The 19,632-nt window shown below is 41.6% G+C and overlaps 1 protein-coding gene across 2 annotated transcripts in view; it reads left to right on the forward strand.

Moving 5' to 3' along the window:
- Positions 1–19,632, forward strand: part of rapgefl1 (Rap guanine nucleotide exchange factor (GEF)-like 1) — a 123,044-nt gene that overhangs the window by 38,767 nt on the left and 64,645 nt on the right. For both annotated transcript variants that reach the window (XM_073071413.1, XM_073071414.1), the window contains exon 2: positions 3,492–4,069. In XM_073071413.1, coding sequence (XP_072927514.1) covers positions 3,682–4,069 — 388 coding nt within the window. In that variant the 5' untranslated portion in view covers positions 3,492–3,681. The remainder of the gene's footprint in view (positions 1–3,491; positions 4,070–19,632) is intronic.

Below are 19,632 nucleotides of genomic sequence, written 5' to 3' on the forward strand. Positions count from 1 at the left end.
GCCCACTGCTCTACTCTCTGTATACCCACGACTGTGTGGCTAGGCATAGCTCAAATACCATCTATAAATGTGCAGATGATACAACCATTGTTGGCAGAATCTCAGATGGAGACGAGGGCGTACAGGAGCGAGATATACCAGCTCATTGAGTGGTATCACAGCAACAACCTTGCACTCAATGTCAATAAGACCAAAGAGCTGATTGTGGACTTTAGAAAGTGTAGGATGAGGGAACACGAACCAGTCTTCATAGAGGGGTCAGAAGTGGAGAGAGTGAGCAACTTCAAATTCTGGTGTGTCAAGATCTCTGAGGACCTAACCTGGTCCCTGCGTATCAATGCAGCTATAAAGAAGGTAAGACAGCTATATTTCATTAGGATTTTGAGGACATTTGGTTTGTCGCCTAAAACACTCAAACTTCTGCTGATGTACCTGGGAGAGCATTTTGACAGGCTGCATCACACCTTGGTAAGGGGGTGGGGGCCACTGTGCAGGACCGAAAGAATCTACAGAAAGTTGTCAAATTAGTCAGCTCCATCTTGGGTACTAGCCTCCATAGTATCCAAGACATCTTCAAGGAGCGATGTCTCAGAAAGGCGGTGTCCATTGTGAAGGACGCCCGTCACCCAGGGGATGCCCTCTTTTTCATTGCTACTGTCAGGAAGGAGTTACAGAAGCCTGAAGGCACACACTCAGTGATTCAGGAACAGCTTCTTCCCCTCTACCATCTGATTCCTAATTGGACATTGAACCCGTGAACACTACCTCACTTTTATTATTTCTGTTTTTGCACTATTTTTAATTTAACTATTTAATATACATATAGATACTTTTTTCCATCTTAACATGTATTGTTCTGCTCCTGCTAAGTTAACCGATTTCACGGCACATGCAGGTGATATTAATTCTGATTCTACAGAAGTTTGTCAAAGTTTTTGATGACATGTTGAACTTACACAAACAAAATAAAGTACAGGCACTGTCAATCCCATCCTGGTTGTACTACCACACCCTTTGTTGCTTAAAAGCAAATTAAATGTATAGAATTAGAACATAGAATAGTACAAAGAGGCCCTTCAGCCTGTATTGTTATTCCAATCTTTTAACCTGTTCTTAAGGTCAGTCTAACCCTTCCCTCCTACATTGCTCGCCATTTTCTATCAATTCAACAGCACTGACAGACAGCATATCCGTATCCCACAAGGTCCATTATCTCTAATGAGAAAACCTTTGTTTCAGTAACTAAGGTTTGGCGAGCCATGATAACTCGTTCGTAACATCAATTATTTCTCTTTGTTGATTGAGGTGATGACCGGCAAAGTTTTCAGGGATGATTAAGCTGTTTAAATTTGGCCTCCAGCCTGTAGTGATAGTTTTGTTTCCTGCAGTTATGCTTGCACTTCTGCCAGGCTCTGATTAACAAGGTGGTTTGTCTAATGATGAAGTTAGCAGTGCAGGTAAATAACTATGTAAAGTATTTTGTCGGCGTGGTGGATGGAGTTGATAGCTACAGAAAAACAAACTAACTGTTTTTACTTATCAATGCAGCTCATTTGGATTTATTCACTGACCATTTTTATCTCGCTCTTCATATTGCACAATATGGATTCGTGCATGTAAGCTTAATTAATTTTCTTCCACGCCCCACTGCTCCCCTCTTCCACCACTGCCCTCATTTCTTTCTTCTCTCTCGGGTTGCAGTCACTGGGGTCAATTCCGGCGATATTATAAGATCAGATAAATATTAGCTTTATTTGTCACATGCACATCAAAACATACAATGAAATGCGTTGTTGGCATCAAATCAAATCGGCAAGTATCGTGCTGGGCAGCCTGCAAGAGTTGCTATGCTTCCAGTGTCAACAGCTTATTAATCCTAACCTGTATGCCTTTGGAATGTGGGAGGAAACTGGAGCACCAAAGGAAACCCATGCGGTTACTAGGAATACGTACAAACTCCTTACAGAGAGTGGCAGGAATTGAAACCCAATCGGTGATCACTGGTGCTGTAATACGTAACTTGTACAAGTGACCATCCTTTGGATACATCACGGCAGATCTTTACATTGCTAGATGTTTTACACAAGTTGTTATGATCTAGAATACACAGCCTGTGGTGAACTACATATACCTGTCTGGACACGCCCCTCTGCTGACTGCTCCTGTGGCTCCTCCCACAGACCCCGGTATAAAGGTGATGGAGGTCTGAGCCCGGCCTCTCTGTCTCCAGGATGTAGTATAGTGGTCACTCACTGCTTGTTCCTTCTTCCAGTCAATAAAAGCCGATACCTCGCTTTTACGTCTCAGAGTGAGTTATTGATGGTGCATCACCGCCCGAAGAGGTAATACAAACAGATGCCATAACAACCTTGGGCATGGCATTATTTGGCCAGCTGCTGAAGAGCTGGCACAGACATGGCTTTTGTGTTGTGAGACTCTGCAATTCTATGCACATTTAAAACACAATGTCTCTGCAATATCTTTAATCAGCTTATAATTAACTGCAGGAATCCTAGCTGATTAACAATTCTTCTTTAGCCTAGGGATGATAGGGCAATTATAAAGACAGATGATTTAAATAAGGAACATTTCCCAAAATATTCAAAATAATTTTACAAAATGTCAATAAAGTACATTTTAGAATTGCTTATTTAAAAGCTGGAGGTTTAATACGGTACTAACTGTTGCACAGTGTTGTCGATATAGAATAGTCTCTGTGATATTCCTTCTGGTCCATTTCCATTCTTGTGCTAGTCTTTAATGGAAGTCAAAATCAGCTTTATTATCACTGACATGAAATGTCGTCAAATTGTTTGCTTTACAGCAGCAGTACAGTACAATATATAATAAGAATTACAATAAGTAGTGCAAAAAGAGCAAAACAGTGAGGAAATGTTTATCGACTGTTTGGAAATCTAACGGCAGAGGGGAAGAAGCTGTTATTAAATGTTGAGTGTGTATCTTCAGGCTCTTGAATCTCCACCTTGATCATAGTAATGAGAAGAGGGCAAACAATACCCTCCCTGAATGGATTGCACGAGGTACGGGAAAGCCTCATCTCAAATGAAGAGCATACAGTACATTAATTCTGGGAGGGTAGAAATGTTGGCAAAGGCTTTATTTTGAAATTTTTTCACACTAATTGCGAAGCAGCACTTGTGGGACTATACCTGTAGCGCTCTAGATAATGGTAGTAACCTCAGAAATGATTAACCTTAGAAGCCTAGGCAACATTATAAACATGCTATATAAATATAAAAGTTTCTTAATTGACCATTTGATTATATAATAATAAACAGGCTTTCAAAGGGAGAATGTAACCAATGTTGAGAGGATTCAGATAGATTGAGAAGAACTTCCATTATTTTGAGTTTCTGTAAATTTGTGTTTCATTAATTTCACATTATAGAGTTTATTTCACTCTGGTTGTGTAGTACCTTATCTAATTACCACTGTGCTGTTTTTGTCTCCTTCTACCTCTTGCCTACTAGTATCAGCTTGCAGACTGCCATGGAAATTCCTGTTTTGCTTCAGACAGTCAATGGGAGTGAACTGCCCTCAAGCACCATGCTCGCCTGGGTTTGAAACAAACAGCTTTGGCGATGAGGTAGAGCCACTCCCACGCAGTCGAGGCGTTTAGACTCGCTGAAATCCTTCAGCCCTGATCAGTGTTCAAAGACAATGACAGGGATGAAGCAAATAGAGAAATTTCTCAAGAAGCAAACCTCGACGCTGACCAGAAGTCGTGTGGACAAAGATGGTTTCTTCCCAGGAACGTTAAAGCGGAGACCGAGTGCATCGAAAATCCTTCCTTTTTTAAAGGACACCGTTCCCGGGAATGACAGCCCCAGCCCCAAGGATGAGTTTAGCCCTGACATTGGATGCCTGGAGAATAAATGGGCAGACACAGATGATGAGCTGACCAGCCCGTCCCTGTCATCAGGAGAAATGAGTCCCAATGGGTCAACGCTTAGCAGCAAGTTGTGGCACTTCTCCGACACCCCAGAGAACATTGTGGATCATATTCTGGAGGGACTGATGGAGGCTCCAAAGAACAGCACTGACACAGGTAAGAGTGAAAGTGTTCTCTGTAACCAGGACTCATGGGGAAGCAGCACCTGTCACTCTTGGATAGGAATTGGGCCTCTTGTAAATGGGGATGAAGCTGTCAGGGGCAACTGTGTAGTGCTAGCTTACTCAATGCTGAAGTCTAAGTTTCGAATCTAGAGTCAGAGCAACGTCTACTGATCAAGTGCCAATTTTTTTTTTTGGCTCTTGGCCAAAGGTTGTGAAACCACGCTTAAAAGTTGCAAGAGATAAGAGTAAAACACTTAAGGCTTCATTCAGATTTGCTAAATATCAGTCTCTCTCCAAACCCAAGTAAATTTTGTGGGCTACTTTGGAATTTTTTTTGTAAATGTGTGATATATGTGGACCGCTAGACTCAAGAATATCAGGGCATGCATCGCCTTTTGATTGTGCATATTGAACATAGAACTTGAAATTACTACACTGGAATAAATTGAATGAGTTATATCAAATGTTTCTATTCCTTTTAAACTCGTGTCAGAAAGGCACAATTCCATTTTATTTTCCAACATTATTTTAATTGTTTAATCACTGTATTCAACTCTTATTTCTTTAGAGGTAAATGGCTGTATAGCAAGAGAAGGAGGGAAAGCTATTTTAGCTCATCAGCTTCATGCTCTCTCACACGTTCTGCTTGGCCACTTAGCTACACCAAACGTGTCCAATTAACTCACTAACCTGCAGGTCGTTGTGGTGTGAGAGGAAACCCGAGCATCCAGAGAAAACATGTGTGGTCACGGCGAGAGTGATCAAACCTCAAACTGAGGACAGGGTCAAGCTAGGGTCCCTGGAGCATCAATTGCTGTGCCATCCTGTTTCTCAGGGTGATAGAATTGTATCTGTTGTCCTCTCATCCAGACACGTGGTGATAAAGTTGTAAAGCATAGAAACAGGCCTACTGGCCCACTGCACCTCTGCCAACCATGATGCCTGTCTATTACTAATCCCAATGCCTGCATTATTTCCATATCCTGCTTATTCAAGTGTTGGCCAAGATGCTTTTTAATGTAGTTGTTGCTCTGCCCTCCACCACCTCCTCTGGCAGTTCATTCCTGATATCAACTACTTTTTGTGTGGAAAAAAATTGCCTTTTAGATCCTTTTTGAACCTCCTCCCTTTTACTTTACATGCATTCCCTCTAGTTTTGAACATTCCTACAATGTGAAAACAGGCTCTGGCTCTCTACCTGTCTCTTCCCTCTCATAATTTTGTATACAGTACTTCTGTCATGTCAGCTCTCCGCCTCCTGTGTTGCAGGGGGAAAAGACTAATGTCTCCTGACAACTCAAGCCTTCCGATTCTGACAACATTTTTGTGACTCTCTTCTGCATCCTCTTGAGGTTAATCACATCTTTTTTCTAGTGTGATGACCAGGCTGCACACAATGCAAAAGGTGTGACCTAACCGGTGTTAGGTACAACTGTAACATGGTGTCCCAACTCTTGTATTCAGCACTTTGGCCAATCAGGGTAAGCGTGCCTTCTTCACAATCTTGTCTACCTGTGTTGCCACTTTCAGCGAACTAGGTACTTGCACCCCAAGGTTTCTCTATTCAACAACACTCCCCAGGCAGCTGCCATTCACTGGGTATGTCCTGCCCTTGTTTAATTTCCCAAAATACATCACTTCAAACTCTGTTAAATTACAACTGCCGTTCTCTTGCCTAGTTCCTTGTCCATTTGTATCCTGCTGTAACTTCAGACAATCTTCACTGCTAAGAGGTGCAAGAGATTCTGCAGATGGTGGAAATCTTGAGCATCTACACAAAAATGCTCGAGGAACTCAGCATGTCAGGCAGCATCTATGGAGGGGAATAAACAGTTGAGAGAACTTTCATCAGGACTCGTCAATATTCCTGATGAAGGGTCTCTGGTAGAAACAACAACTGTTTATTTCCCTCTATAGATGCTGCACGACCTGCTGAGTTTCTCTCGCATTTTGTGCGAGAGTAAAACTGTAAGTAAGACTGTTTACTCTGCCACTAATTTTGGCACCATCTGCAGTCTTAATGATCATGCCACCGACATTCTCATCTAAATCATTTATATATGATACACATTAGAGGACTCAACATCCAATTCCAGTGGTATACCAATAATCTCCTCTCTACATACTACCTTCCTCTACCATCATCTGCCTCTTATCACGAAACTGATTTTGATTTCAATTGGTTAGCTCACACTGGTTCCCATGTTATCTAACTTTCTAGACTAGCCTACCATGCAGGACCTCATCAAAGTTCTTGCTGAAGTCCATTTAGACAACATCTACCGCCATGCCCTCATCAACCCTCTTGCCTCTTCAAAATACCCAAATTTGTGAGGCATGGTTTCTCATGCACTATATAGGAAGAATAGGAAGGGATCTCATTGTAAGATACAATCATTTTCCAGACCTTGAAGAGTAAATGTATGATGGCCTTACTCTTATGTCAGTAGGATATTGCTTCAAGTGCTATTTTACCACTTGCACTCTATTTATCCTCATGCTTCAACGGTGAAGTGATGCACAGTGAGAGAATGACTACAGCTCAGAAGATAATTCATTGGTTGTAAATTGCTTTGGGGCTTGAGAAAAGCAGTGATTCTATAAATAAATCCAAGCTGCTTTCTGCACTGAGAAAAAGGAACTGGATGCAAAGAGCTGTCATTTCAACTCCTATATCTGAATGCTCATCCATGGTTTCTTTATTTTGAATTACATTGCATCACATTTGCTTCACCGGATAAAATAATTCCCCGGGGAAAGAAGATTTTTGTGAGCTTGGCAGCACATTTGTTTAAAAATATGGCCGGAAAAGATTGTCAGGGTCAGTGAGATCTTCCTATGCTCTTTCATTTGAAAGATCGAGCATGGGAGGATGTTAATAGCTTAACACCTGAAAATCACAGTTTAAATAAATGTGTAATTCGGAGTGCATTACATGCTGTGATTGTATTTAATATACAGAACTCTCCACCTTGCAGTGAAAGTACTTGTCTTAAGTGGATGCTCAATTTGGCTGAGGCAACAATGTTCTCTCAAGTCATGTCATGTTCACAAGTTTAATTGTGCACTTGAGTATGTAATTTCATGTTTGTGAGGGTTAGACCGTGCAGACTCTTACAAATAGAGGGCAGGGTTCGGCACAGTCTGTTCACATAGAACACTCAGATTTATTTATCCCACGCACATCGAAACACACAGTAAAATGTGTTGTGTCAATTAATGACCAACACAGCCTAAGGATGTTGCCACACATTCCGGCGCCAACATAGCATGCCCACTACGTTCAGCGGAACAGCACAGAAGACAAAACGTAGGTCGCATCTCGGCCTCCAGCTCTCCAGAGAAAACAATCCCAGTTTGTCTGCTGGTTTCTTGTACTGTAGATATTCCTGGCAACATAGAGTCATAGAGCACTATATCACAGAAACAGGCCCTTTACCCATCTAGTCCATACGAAATTGTTTTGCTGCCTAGTCCCATCGACCTGCACCTGGACCACAGCCCACCATACTCCTCGCATCCTTGATAAGCCTCTTCACCCCCTCCGAAGTCTGCATATCCTTCCTGTAAGGTGGCAAACGGAACTGTCCTTTGGCCCACCATGTTGGAGCTAACAATGATGCCAACTTGAATTGCACGTGGTTTATGTTCCTACATTCCAATCCTGGTCATGTGTTATCTATATGCTCCTAAAACATTGCTTCCACCACTCCTCATGGCACGTACCTCTGAAAGAAAATTCCCCTGTAATTCTCCTCAAACTTTCCCTCTCCCACCTTAAAGCTATGCCTCCTAGTACTTGATATTTCCATTATCTGAGGGACTTTCTACCTTATCTCTGCTGCTCATAGTTTTACATACTACTATCAGTAGCCTCCAACACTCCAGAGAAAATTATCCAAGTTTGTCTATCTTTCCCTTGTAGATATCACTCCTGGCAATGTCTTGGTGAACCTCTTCTTACCCCCCCACCCAAGCCCTCCAAAGCCTGCATGCTCTTCCTGTAAAGTGGCATCCAGGACTGAACTTAATACTACAAATGTGGTCTAACTAAAGGAGGCAGATGACTAACAGTGAATACAATATTGGTTAATGTTGTTGTATTCTGTACTTGCAGAGGTATTTTTAATGTACAACATTAGTCTAGGTAACTTCATTTACATTTGGGGAAACTCACTACTAGGTTAGTCGCTAAAAATATTGTCTACATATGAGCCCATATGATATAGAAGTAGAATTAGGCCATTCAGCCCATCTAATCTGATCCTCCTTTCCATCATGACTGATTTATTATCCCTGTTAAACCCCATTCTCCTGCCTTCTCCCTGTAACCTTTGATACCCTTAATATTCAACAACTTATCAACCTCTGCTTTAAATATGTCCAATGACTTGGCCTCCACATCATCCATGGCAATGAATTTCACAAATTCACCAACCTCTGGCTGAAGAAATTCCTTCTCATCTCTGTTCTAAAGGGACACCCTTGTATTCTGAGCCTGTGCCTTCTGGTCCTAGACTCCCCCGCTACGGGAAACATCCTCTCCACATTCACTCTGTCTCGGTCTTTCAGTATTCAACAGGTTTCAATTAGGTTTCCCCCTCCCCCATTCTTCTAAACTCTAGTGAGTACAGGCCCAGAGCCATCAAATGCTCCACACGTTAACTCTTTCATTTCTGTAATCATTCTTGTCAACCTTCTGTGCACGCTCTCCGATGCCAGCCCATCCTTTCTTATATAAGGAGCCCAAAACTGCTCTCAAATCTTCAAGTACGGTCTGAGAAATGCCTTATAAAGCCTCAGCATTAGATCCTTGTTTGTTTATTCTAGTCCTCTCAAAGTGAATGTTAACATCGCATTTGCCTTCCTCACCACCAACTCAGCCTGTAAGTTGACCTTTAGAGAATCCTATATGAAGAAGTCCCTTTGCACCGCTGATTTCTGAATTTGTTTTCTGCTTAGAAAATAGTCCATGTCTTTTATTCTTTCGACCAAAATGCACTACCATATATTTCCCTACATGGCCCCAAAGCCATGCATCATAGAGTTCTAAATTCAAGTTCAGTTTATGAGTGGTAAATTACTAAGGTTGCAAGCGGTGCGAGCATTCAAAGGAACATATAAAGGGTGGAATCAAACTGACTGCCAGCCGACTGTTCTGTGGGAACTGCTCGCCCTTCAGATCTCCACACAGCTCAGACCTTTGCTTGTGTTCAGCCAATCATGGAAGTTTAAAGTGAGCCAGAGATCGGATTGGAATTGGTTTATTATTGTCACAGACAGCAAAAGGCTTGAGATACAGTGATATATTTGGTGTATCTGACCTCCTGGTCCATTATTGGACTCGCTATGGAGCCAGACGGGAAAGGTGTGATGTGCTGAAGAGATGCTTTGCATCTGGGTTAATGCCTTTACGCTGGGAATGAGCTTGCAAAGAATGATGCCACATTGGAGTACAAAAAAGCAATTACAACTTAAATATACTAAAATATGCACTGCACATCTGGAAATTTGAATCAACTAACAGGTAACTCTGCCAGTGAGGACTTGTAACTTCTCCTTCTTGGACTACATATGATGGCTTTTCTCTTGTGTGGCTTAATTAAAATGAAAGCTGAATCAAAGCCATTAATTAAGGAGAATTACAGTTTTGTACTTACAATTGTGACATTCGTGACATTGAGGAAGGCTAAACAATTTGGTCTAATGTAAGGCACAAACACAGTGAAAGTTTACAGTTACAGGGCAGCAGCAAAGATGGCCCTTCAGCCCAACTCATCCATGCTGACCAAGTTTAATTTGGTCCATAAACCTTAATTTTTCCTACACATGCACCTGTCTAGATGACTTTTAAATGTTGTAACTTTAACCACCTCTGCAACTCCTGTGGCACTTGTACCGTAAGTTTACCACCCTCAGGATGGGGGGAAAAGTTAAAATCCCTTTTAAATCTAAACCTCACTCTCCTTACCTTAAGCCTTATGCTCAATAAAATTAGATCTGTTGGGGAAAGAACAGTGAGCATTGACTTTATCTATACCCTCTGTGATTTTTTTTAAACCTCTGAGATCATCTCTCAGACTCCTAAACTCCAGGGAAAATGCGCACGGCTCAACTAAGTCAAGCCCCCCAGTCTCGGTAACACCCTTGTGAATCTTTCCACCCAAAGACTGCAGTTCCACGGTGGAATGGAATCACATGGATGAAAATGGCGTGAATAGCTGCTGGAGGTGTAATGTAAAGCATCTTCCACAGGTGTATCAAAATGACAAAATACACTCAGTGGCTACTTTATTATCTACACCTGCTCATTAATACAGATATCTAATTAGCTGATCATGTGGCAGTGATTCAATGCATAAAAGCGTGCAGTTATGGTTAAGAAATGCAGTTGTTGTCCAGACCCAAATATCAGAATGGGGAAGAAATGTGATCTAAGTAACTTTGACCATGGAATGATTGTTGGTGCCAGATGGGGTGGTTTGAGTATCTCAGAAACTGCACCTGGGATTTTCACGCGCAACATTCTCTGGTGAAGTGGCAAAATAACTTAAAATATACTTAAATTGAGTATTGCCGTGAGCATGGACACAGTATCAGATTGCTCAGTTCTGGTCATGGCCAAGTAAATTCAGCCAAGTGCGGTTGATGAAGAGTGGAATGAATGGGAGATTATGTTCATGTATTCAGCTCTTTAAATTGTATGAAATGCGTACAACATCACAAGAATCAGCAAAGAGCAATATTAATGATTACAGCTGATTACTATAATTAGCATAATTGACCACACTGATGGGCAAGAATTGAACAAAAGGATGTTCAGTCATGTTTGGACACACGATTGGGAAAGTATGCAGGGGATATTACAGGGCACAGCATCCACTTCGATATTAAGCCAGACATAACCCTTGTTGCATGTATTAATGAACCAGGTGGAGGAAAGAGCATGGAACACTGCATTACAGGACAGGCCATTTGGGTCTGAAACAAATGTTATTGCAGATGCATCTCCCAGGTTGCCATTAGACGGAGAAAGTTTAAGCATGATTTCCAAATTGAAAAAGCTTTTTTCAGGTATAACTAAGTCAATAATAAAGAAAACATAAAATGATATTGCTCCAGCAGATAAATTAAAAAATGGCTTCACATTGAAAATTTGGAAGCATGAAGGAAATGGCCAGAATTTGTTTATTGTAAGATAAAGAGCTTGAGGACAAATGTAAGACTGCAGAGCAGAACAGTGAAGGCACCTATAAAGAGATGTAAATAGCCAATGTGTGGGGAAAAGTACATGTTGATTACAGCAACTGATAATGTCTTAGTACTCATAGATAGTCAATCAAACTAGATTGAGGAAAAATGTGTTGAGTTTATAATAACAACAGAGCAAAATGGAAAAAATAAAGATCTAGTCCCTCACATCATAGCTTATTGAAAAATTTGCTCACTTCAATATGAATCTATGATGAAATAAAATAGCATTATTCCTTTATATTATCCAGTGTTAAATGATTGGAGTGCTGTCGATAGTGAAGAGGATTGTCTTGATGACAATATGATATAGATGAGCGAGAATGTTCATCAGAGCAATGGCAGATGGAAGTTGATCCTGACGAGTGTGAAGTGATATGTTTTTGAAGCCCAGATGTAGGTGGGATATAGGCTGGCTTAGGAATTGGTTTATGATTGTCACATGTACCAAGGTACAGTGAAAAGCTTGTCTTGCATGCTCCATACAGGTCTGATTATTACACAGTGTATTGAGGTTGAACGAGGTAAAACAATAATAGAGTGCAGAATAAAGTGTAACAGCTACAGAGAAAATGTAATGCAAGTAAACAAGGTGCAAGATCATAATGAGATTGTGAGGTCAATGGTCCATCTTACCCACAGTAAATAGAAGAGTCTTAGTAAGTAGTGACGAACAAAGGGACTCTGAGGTACAAGCCTATAGATCTCTGTAGTACAGGTACAGAGGCTAGTGGAGAAGACATATGAGATGCTTGCTTTCATCAGCTGTGGCCTCGAATATAAGAGCAGAGATATTTTTGTTACATTTTTATATAATGTTGTTCAGGCCACACCTTGTGTGCAATTCCAGTCACCACACTGTACAAAGGGTTTGATTGCACTAGAGACTGGACACGGGAGGTTTAGCAGGACATTAGTACTACTTTATTATTGTCACATGTACCAAAAATGTAGTGAAAAGCTTGTCTTGCAAACTGTTCATGCAGATCGGGTTATTGGTGATGTTCATACGTGGGGACTTGCCTAGTTTGGAGCATTTTAGTTATAAAGAGAGATTAAGTAGGCTGGGTTTGTTTTCTCTGGAGTGAAGGAAAGTGAGTGGTGACCTGATAGAGATGTGCAAAATTATGAGGGGAATAGATAGTAAAAATATTTTCCCTTGGGTGGGAGCGTCCAAAGCATGAGCACATAGGTATATGGTGAGTGATAAGAGGCTTGGGGAGGATTTGAGGAAGAATTTTTTTTACAAAGATATTAAGATATTAGCTGGAAAGAACATTTAAGAGGCATCTATAATAAGCATTTGAATTACCTAATTTTAGAGGGCTATGGGCAAAGGGTGGCTAATGAGGCTAGTTTATGAATAAGTGCTTCCAGCGGAGTACAGGTATCAATTATAACTGATATTTCAATGACAAACTCTGCCATCTTCATCAGGGATGATCCCTGGGCATGTCTAGTCCAGTGGTATTTATACCCCCGTCGTCCATCCTTCCTGATTGGTTGCTCCTCATCGAATCAGGTTTCCGCTATCCCACCTTGTTTACATTCGAATTTCCATTCTTACTTAGAGCGAGACCTTCATCTTTGTTAAAGTTCTTTTCCTCTGGTTTTATTTCAATGGCTTCCTTTACCAGGCGGTCCCAAAAGCCGTTGGTGCAGCACAGTAGATTTGTGCCAAAGTCAATCCTATGGCCATTGTGAATGCAATGTTCTGCTACTGCCGATTTTTCTGGGTAACCCAAACAGATGCATCTCCTGTGCTCCTTGATGCGGCTTTCCACTGTGTGTCCAGTCTGGTTGATATATGCTGCTCCACATTCACAGGGGATCCGGTTAACGCCAGCCGATCTGAGTCCAGGTCATCTTTGACCCTCATAAGCTGTGATTTGAGCTTTCTTACAGGTTTGTAGATGGTATTAATCTGGTATTTCTTCAGGAATCCTTTCAGAAACTGTAGAAATATAGGGAAGACAAGTGGTAGCGACAGGTTCCTCCTTGTTGTTAGATTTCCCTGGTTTTTCTGTTTGCCCTTTTAAGGCTAGTATAGTTGTGTGCAATAGTAAGCTTGGGCATGGTGGGCCGAATGGCCTGTTTCTGTGGTGTACTATTCCATGACTCTATGATGTGGCTGAGAGATCCGTGAGTGTTGTCAAAGAAGCACTGACAATTAATTGCAGGGCTCCTCAACTTAAAAGATGAAACATTGGTTCGCTAAATTATTTCTGAATTACGCACCAAAACCACATTCCACTGTGGGTGATGTTGCTTCTGAGTTACTCATGTACAGAACTCTGAGGACATGACTAGGCTTAGTTCAGCCAAACCTTGAGGGAAAAGTAGAAGGGAGGCAACTGAGATAGAAATGAAATTTTAACTTAAGTCACGGAGAAAAGCAATTTAAACAGTGTGATGGAGATTGTTCATTGACACCATCTAGTAAAACCGACACTGGGGAATGGAATGCTGGCATACGCGGCACGAAGAGAATCCTTGTGAAAGTGGAGGTAAATTTAAAGTATGCATGGATGGTGCTTGATTCCTGCAGGCAACGTTCAAGAGAATATTGAAGAATGATTTGATTCTGAGTGTGTTCTGGAAGTGGAGCTTTTGTAAATGAATCAACAAAAGATTCTCACATCGATAAGTGACATCTTCTCAAATTGGCAAATAGATCTAATGTTAATAACACAAGCTGTTTTGAGGAAATCAGAGTGGCTGAAGAACTAAACCTGTAAATGAATCACTCTTTCAGCAAGATAAAAACATTGTGATGCATGAACATGACACATGCATAAATACATACAAGGGAAGATCAGAGAAATAAATAGTTATCAAAAGGTGGCAGGGGTGGGGGGGAAGCTACCGAAGATGGAATTTTGAAATAAATACAGAAAATGCTGGAAATGGTTAACAGGTCAGGGTGCAATCTGTGAACAGTGGAACAGTGTTAATGTTTCCAAGTTCAACCCTTCATCCTAATAATGTGGCAAAAGGGCGTTGATCTGAATCTAGCTCTGGTTCTCCCTGCACAGATGGTGACTGACCTGCTGTGTGTTTCCAGCATTTTCTGCTTCCCGCCCCCCCCCCACCCCCGCAAAAAGAGGAGTTGCAAGCTTAGCAAGTAATGGGTGATTCCATATGAGGGGGCCAGGGCTTGAAAGAAAAATGACACAAGAAGCTGGGGGGTGATGGGTAGAGGAGGCAAAGGGCCGAAGAAGGAGGAATCTGATAGGAGAGCGCAATGGACCATGGAATAAAGGGGAAGGAGGTGGTGGGCAGGTCATGGGGGAGGGGAAGAGAAGGGGTGAGGGGGCAGAGGAATGAGGTGCGTGTTGCTCAAGACTTCCAGCGTCTGCAGAATCTCTTGTTGTCTCCCTTCATGCTTCTCTACATATTCTGAGGTGCTTGGGTTCAAAGTAAGGAATGTAAACACACAGCATGAGGGACGTATCGAACCATGACATCAGAGTGTTTAAGGGAATATGACTCTGCTGTTGTGATGGCTCAGTGCCTTGTCGATGCTCACATTTGAGTTGGCAGGTCTTTTCTCTTAACATTCTTTATTTCAATGGTTGTGTCATTCAACATGTTGGAGAGTGTTCTCAGAGTAAACATTATTCTGCCTAGTAACCTGAAGGGACAGGGACGTGTAATTCATATCTTTTCTCCTTTAGAAAATTATCTGATGTTAATGAAACAAAGACTTGCATTTATATAGCACTTTTCAGAACTTCAGATTGGCCCAAAATCCAGTAAATACTTTTCAAACGCAGTCATTGTTGTAGAGTACTATTACATTATGACTTTGCTCTCAGGGTTCAACTTAAACTAAAATCTTAATACAGATTGTATTTAGTACAGCAAGATTAGATAGAGGTATACAAGATTATGAGGACTACAGAGAGAGTAAAAGCAAGCAGGCTTTTTCCACTGAGGTTGGGTAGGACTGGAACTGGAGGATGTAGGTTAAGGGTGAAAGGTGAAATGTTTAAGAGGAAGCTGAGGGGGAACTTCTTCACTCCTAGGGAGGTGTGAATGTGGAGTGAGTGGCCAGTGCAAGTGGTGGATGTGGGTTTGATTTCAGCATCTAAGAGAAGTTTGAATAAGTACATGGACAGGAGGATCATGCAGGGCTGTGGTCCAGATGCAGGTCAGTTGAACTTGATAGATCACACTTCAGCATGGACTAGATGGGCTGAAGGGCCTGTTTCTGTGCTGTAGTGTTCTATGACTTCAGCGAATGGGTAGACAATTTGCTTAATTCCATTCAGAAGACAAAACATACAAGACACTGTGTCGATGACAGATCAGAAAAAATTTGGCCCCTTCAATAAAACTGGTTTCTGAAAATGGCAACTCACACAACATGCTGGAGGAACTGCAGACACTCTTGTGTTTTTAAAAAAAAATGACAGAAAGCTATTGTGGTGCAAAACTTCAGCATTCAGGTTTCAGAATAAAATTAGGCTTTATCTTGCATTCGCATGGTATCTTCGGGTAGAGATGTAAGTTTATGCAGCTGTTGAGCCTTATTTTTAAAATTTTGAATGTTTTAAGAGGCATGAATAAAAAAGGTTTTATAACAGGCACTAACACAATGCATAATCAACCCAATTCTGTTATTCTATATGGTTAATATTTATTCCATAGCTAAAATTTAGTCTCGCTTCATTCTTCTATTACAAGTGTAATAATGAGGAATGTGGAATTGTTTTCTGGAAGACAACCTCTCCATTGTTGTAACTGCAAATGCCAAGATGTTAACTGTTCATTTGCCTTATTAACGTCTAGCCAGGTTAATCCCTTAAAACTTAACACTAGACATGAATTGTGATTACAGTATTAATAAAGAGAGTAGGCTGACATAGCATGCCCTGCAGCACAGCACAAGATGTGGATCTGTAATCAACACATACACAGAGTCTGATAACCCACTCATAGGACATACAACATTACAGCACAACTCACAGACCAATCTAATCCTTTCCCTTCTACATAGCCCTCCATTTTACTGTCATCCATGTGCCTATCTAAGAGTTTCTTAAATTTCACTGATGTATCTACCTCTATCACCACCCTGGCAGGGCATCACATGCATTCAACACTGGTTTTAAAAATTAACTTGCATTGATATTCCCCCAATATTTTACTCCAATCACCCTAAAATTATGCCCCCACATATTAGCCAGTAGTTGGCCCCAACTGATGAAGGCCAATACACCATGCAGGCCACCTTAACCACACTATCAGCTTGCATGCCATCTGTGAAGGGTGAATGGATGCGGACTCCAAGTTCACTCTGTTTCTCCACTCTGTTAGGAATCCTGCCATTAACCTTGTATTCTGCCTTCAAATTCGATAATTTCCCTGTGTTCAGAACATTGGAGAAAAATCCATAGAGAAGGGCAAAAGCCAGAGGCAGAGAATTAAGATGAATGGTAAGACTATTGAAAGGAACCGAGAAAAAGTTATCACACGCTGAATCAAGGCGGCAGGGTCCGGACCAGAGAGTGGGGAATGAGTCGATGTTTAGCCATTTCTGGACTGGACTTGGATGTGATTCGAAGAGACAGAAGTGAGGTGTGACGAGGCCTGGGCCTGGGAATGAGGAGCAAGCCGATGTCTGGCTGATTTAAGCACTGGGCCACATTGGAAAGGTCAGGTACAGGCCAAATCAAGGTGGCGGATCAGGCCCAGGTCAGATCCACTGTTTGGTTGATTTAAGTGCCGGATCAGATTGAAAAGGTCAAGGTGACGGGGCGGGAGGTGAAGGACATGCTGGTGTTCAGCTTACTGCTCTGTGAGGTTTACTCGTCTCTGCACTGAACTGAGGCCTGCAGCTAATGGATCGGCTGTGACTGGCTTTGTGGCTATGAACTCACTTTTGTGATCTTCAGTTCTGAATACTATTTGCTTACTTTTATTTTTTGCACAATTTGCTTCTTTTTCTGCAGATTGGGTGTCTGATAGTCTTTTTTAATGGGTTCGTCGGGTTTCTTTGTTTTGTGGTTGCTTGTAAGGGGCCAAATTCCAAGGTTGTATATAGTATAAGCACTCTGATAAATATACTTTGAATATGACAGGATCAGTCATGATCTTATTGAATGGTAGATCATTCATTCAGATACTTGAATGGTCTTGTTCTTTTTTAAATCTTTTTGTAAGTACCTGAACTCAATTGCGACAAATTGATCGTGCAGTGACTTAGTTGGCCCTCCTAGGCGTGTGGGGCTCTCTCTTTGTCGGTTTTTTGAGTGTGCATGTTTTTTCCATCACATCCCACATCAATTTGCCCAGCATGTACCGTTGCCTTCATGATGCAGAAAAATCATGCTACTCCATTGTAGTTCTTCCTCTGAGCTTGCATGGCATGATCTTGAATGCACCGGCTGGAAATGTGCTGGAGGTACATTAATCATGATTTTTACTCGTGGGAACGGTAACCTGGTGACTGACTGAACGAATGACCATCCAGTGACTTGGTTGCATCGAGACACCCAAGTTTGATCTCCACAATGCTAGCTGGGGAAATTTAAATTTGGGTAAGAAGATGAATGTGGATTTTAAAAATAACAGCTCACCTCAATAATGACAAATCTGAGGCCAATAGATAAAACTCGCATGGTTCATGAATGTCCTGCAGTTAGCAAGTTTCTTATGGTGGCCACTGGAAGCCATCCTAGTGTTGTCTCATCAACTTTCAAGATTTGCACAAAACCTTTGTACACCTTTCCTGTTTCCCCTCTTGTTCCAGCTGGACGCATTCTTCCTCTTCAGCTCGCAAATCCTCGCATTTCTTCTTCACTCCCTTCTTCACTCGCATTATCTCCACCAGCCTGACGCATTCCACTGCTTCGTCCCCGTGCAACTGCACAGCTCAGGTAGTTGTAGTCAACTGTTGTCCACCTGTGCTCACATTATCCTGGAGTAGCCTACATACCTCAGAGTGATATTCTGCTCCCATTTTTTAATCATAGGAATGTGACAGAACTGAGGGAGGTGATTCTTAGGTACAAGAGATTCTGCAGATGCTGGAAACCCAGAGCAAATGTTGGAGGAACTTGGCTGGAACACGCAGTCATGGGGAAAACATAGAGACTCCTTCCAGGCAGTGGCAGGAATGAAAGCCTGATTGCTGGGGCTGTAAAGTGTTGCACTAATTGCTACTAAACCGTGTCATCCTGTGCTTTATGTAGCTCCATCAAAATGACCCTGTATTCTTCCCCCCTCTTTCACTTAAATATACATGCATTTATTCATCACTTCAACTGCTCCTTCTGTTAACTGATTAATTTTTTTTACCATCATATTTTTAGAAATGTCTTTGGAATTTACCATTAGATTAATTGGTGGCTTATCCCCTACGCACTATTGTAGTCTGCCTACAGCTGGTAATATCTTCCACACATCTTCAGGCTCCTATTCTAGAGAAATCAACCACAACCCCGTTCAGTTTAACCTGTTGCGTGAGCTCTCAGTTTAACCTGTTGTGGGTTTTCCCCCCACTTTTGTCCAAACCTCTGCCCTATAACGTGACCAAAAAAATTGCAGTTCTTCAATGAGAACATAGAATACAAAAACTAGAAATGTATTCCATCTCCCACCAGCTTGTGTTGTAGTTTTAAAACAAGTAACAAGATGTAACAGTTGTTGTTATTTCTACAGGAATATCACTGATGTTGAAGTTCTCTAAAGTACTATGAAGAACTAAACTGTCTAATGATGCAGCTGAGGTTCTTGCCATACTATATTAAATAACCATATGGCATCTGTCGTAGGATTGCCTTGGGGCATGTTTGTTGCTAGGGATCAGTGAGAACCTTATGTTCATTTCCCTTATTCTCGCTGCAGCGGCTCTCAGAACGTAAAAACATAAAAACAAGAGCAGGAGACATTCACTGGATGATGGCTGAGCTCAACTCCACTAACCTGTCTGGTATCCATAATCCTTGGTTCCCACATAATCCCAAAACCTAACTCAGTCTTGGATGTGTCCAGTGCCTCTGCCTCCATTGCTGTCTGGGGATGGGAGAACTACAAAGATCCATAATCCTCTAAGTAAAATGTCGGTGTTAAGTCTGCTTCCTTTCACATTGAGTGTCAGTGATTTGGATGACAGAATTGATGACTTTGGGGCCAAGTTTGCGGATGATACAAAGGTAGGTGGAGCGGCAGGAAGCAGGGAGTTTGCAGAAGGACTTGGACGGATTGGGAGAATGGGCAAAGAAATTCCAATTTCTGTGGAATACAGTGGGTGGAATACAGTGTGTGGTCATGCACCTTGGTAGAAGGAATAAAGGC

Source organism: Hemitrygon akajei, chromosome 18, assembly GCF_048418815.1.
Source record: "Hemitrygon akajei chromosome 18, sHemAka1.3, whole genome shotgun sequence".
NCBI classification, from domain to species: domain Eukaryota; kingdom Metazoa; phylum Chordata; class Chondrichthyes; order Myliobatiformes; family Dasyatidae; genus Hemitrygon; species Hemitrygon akajei.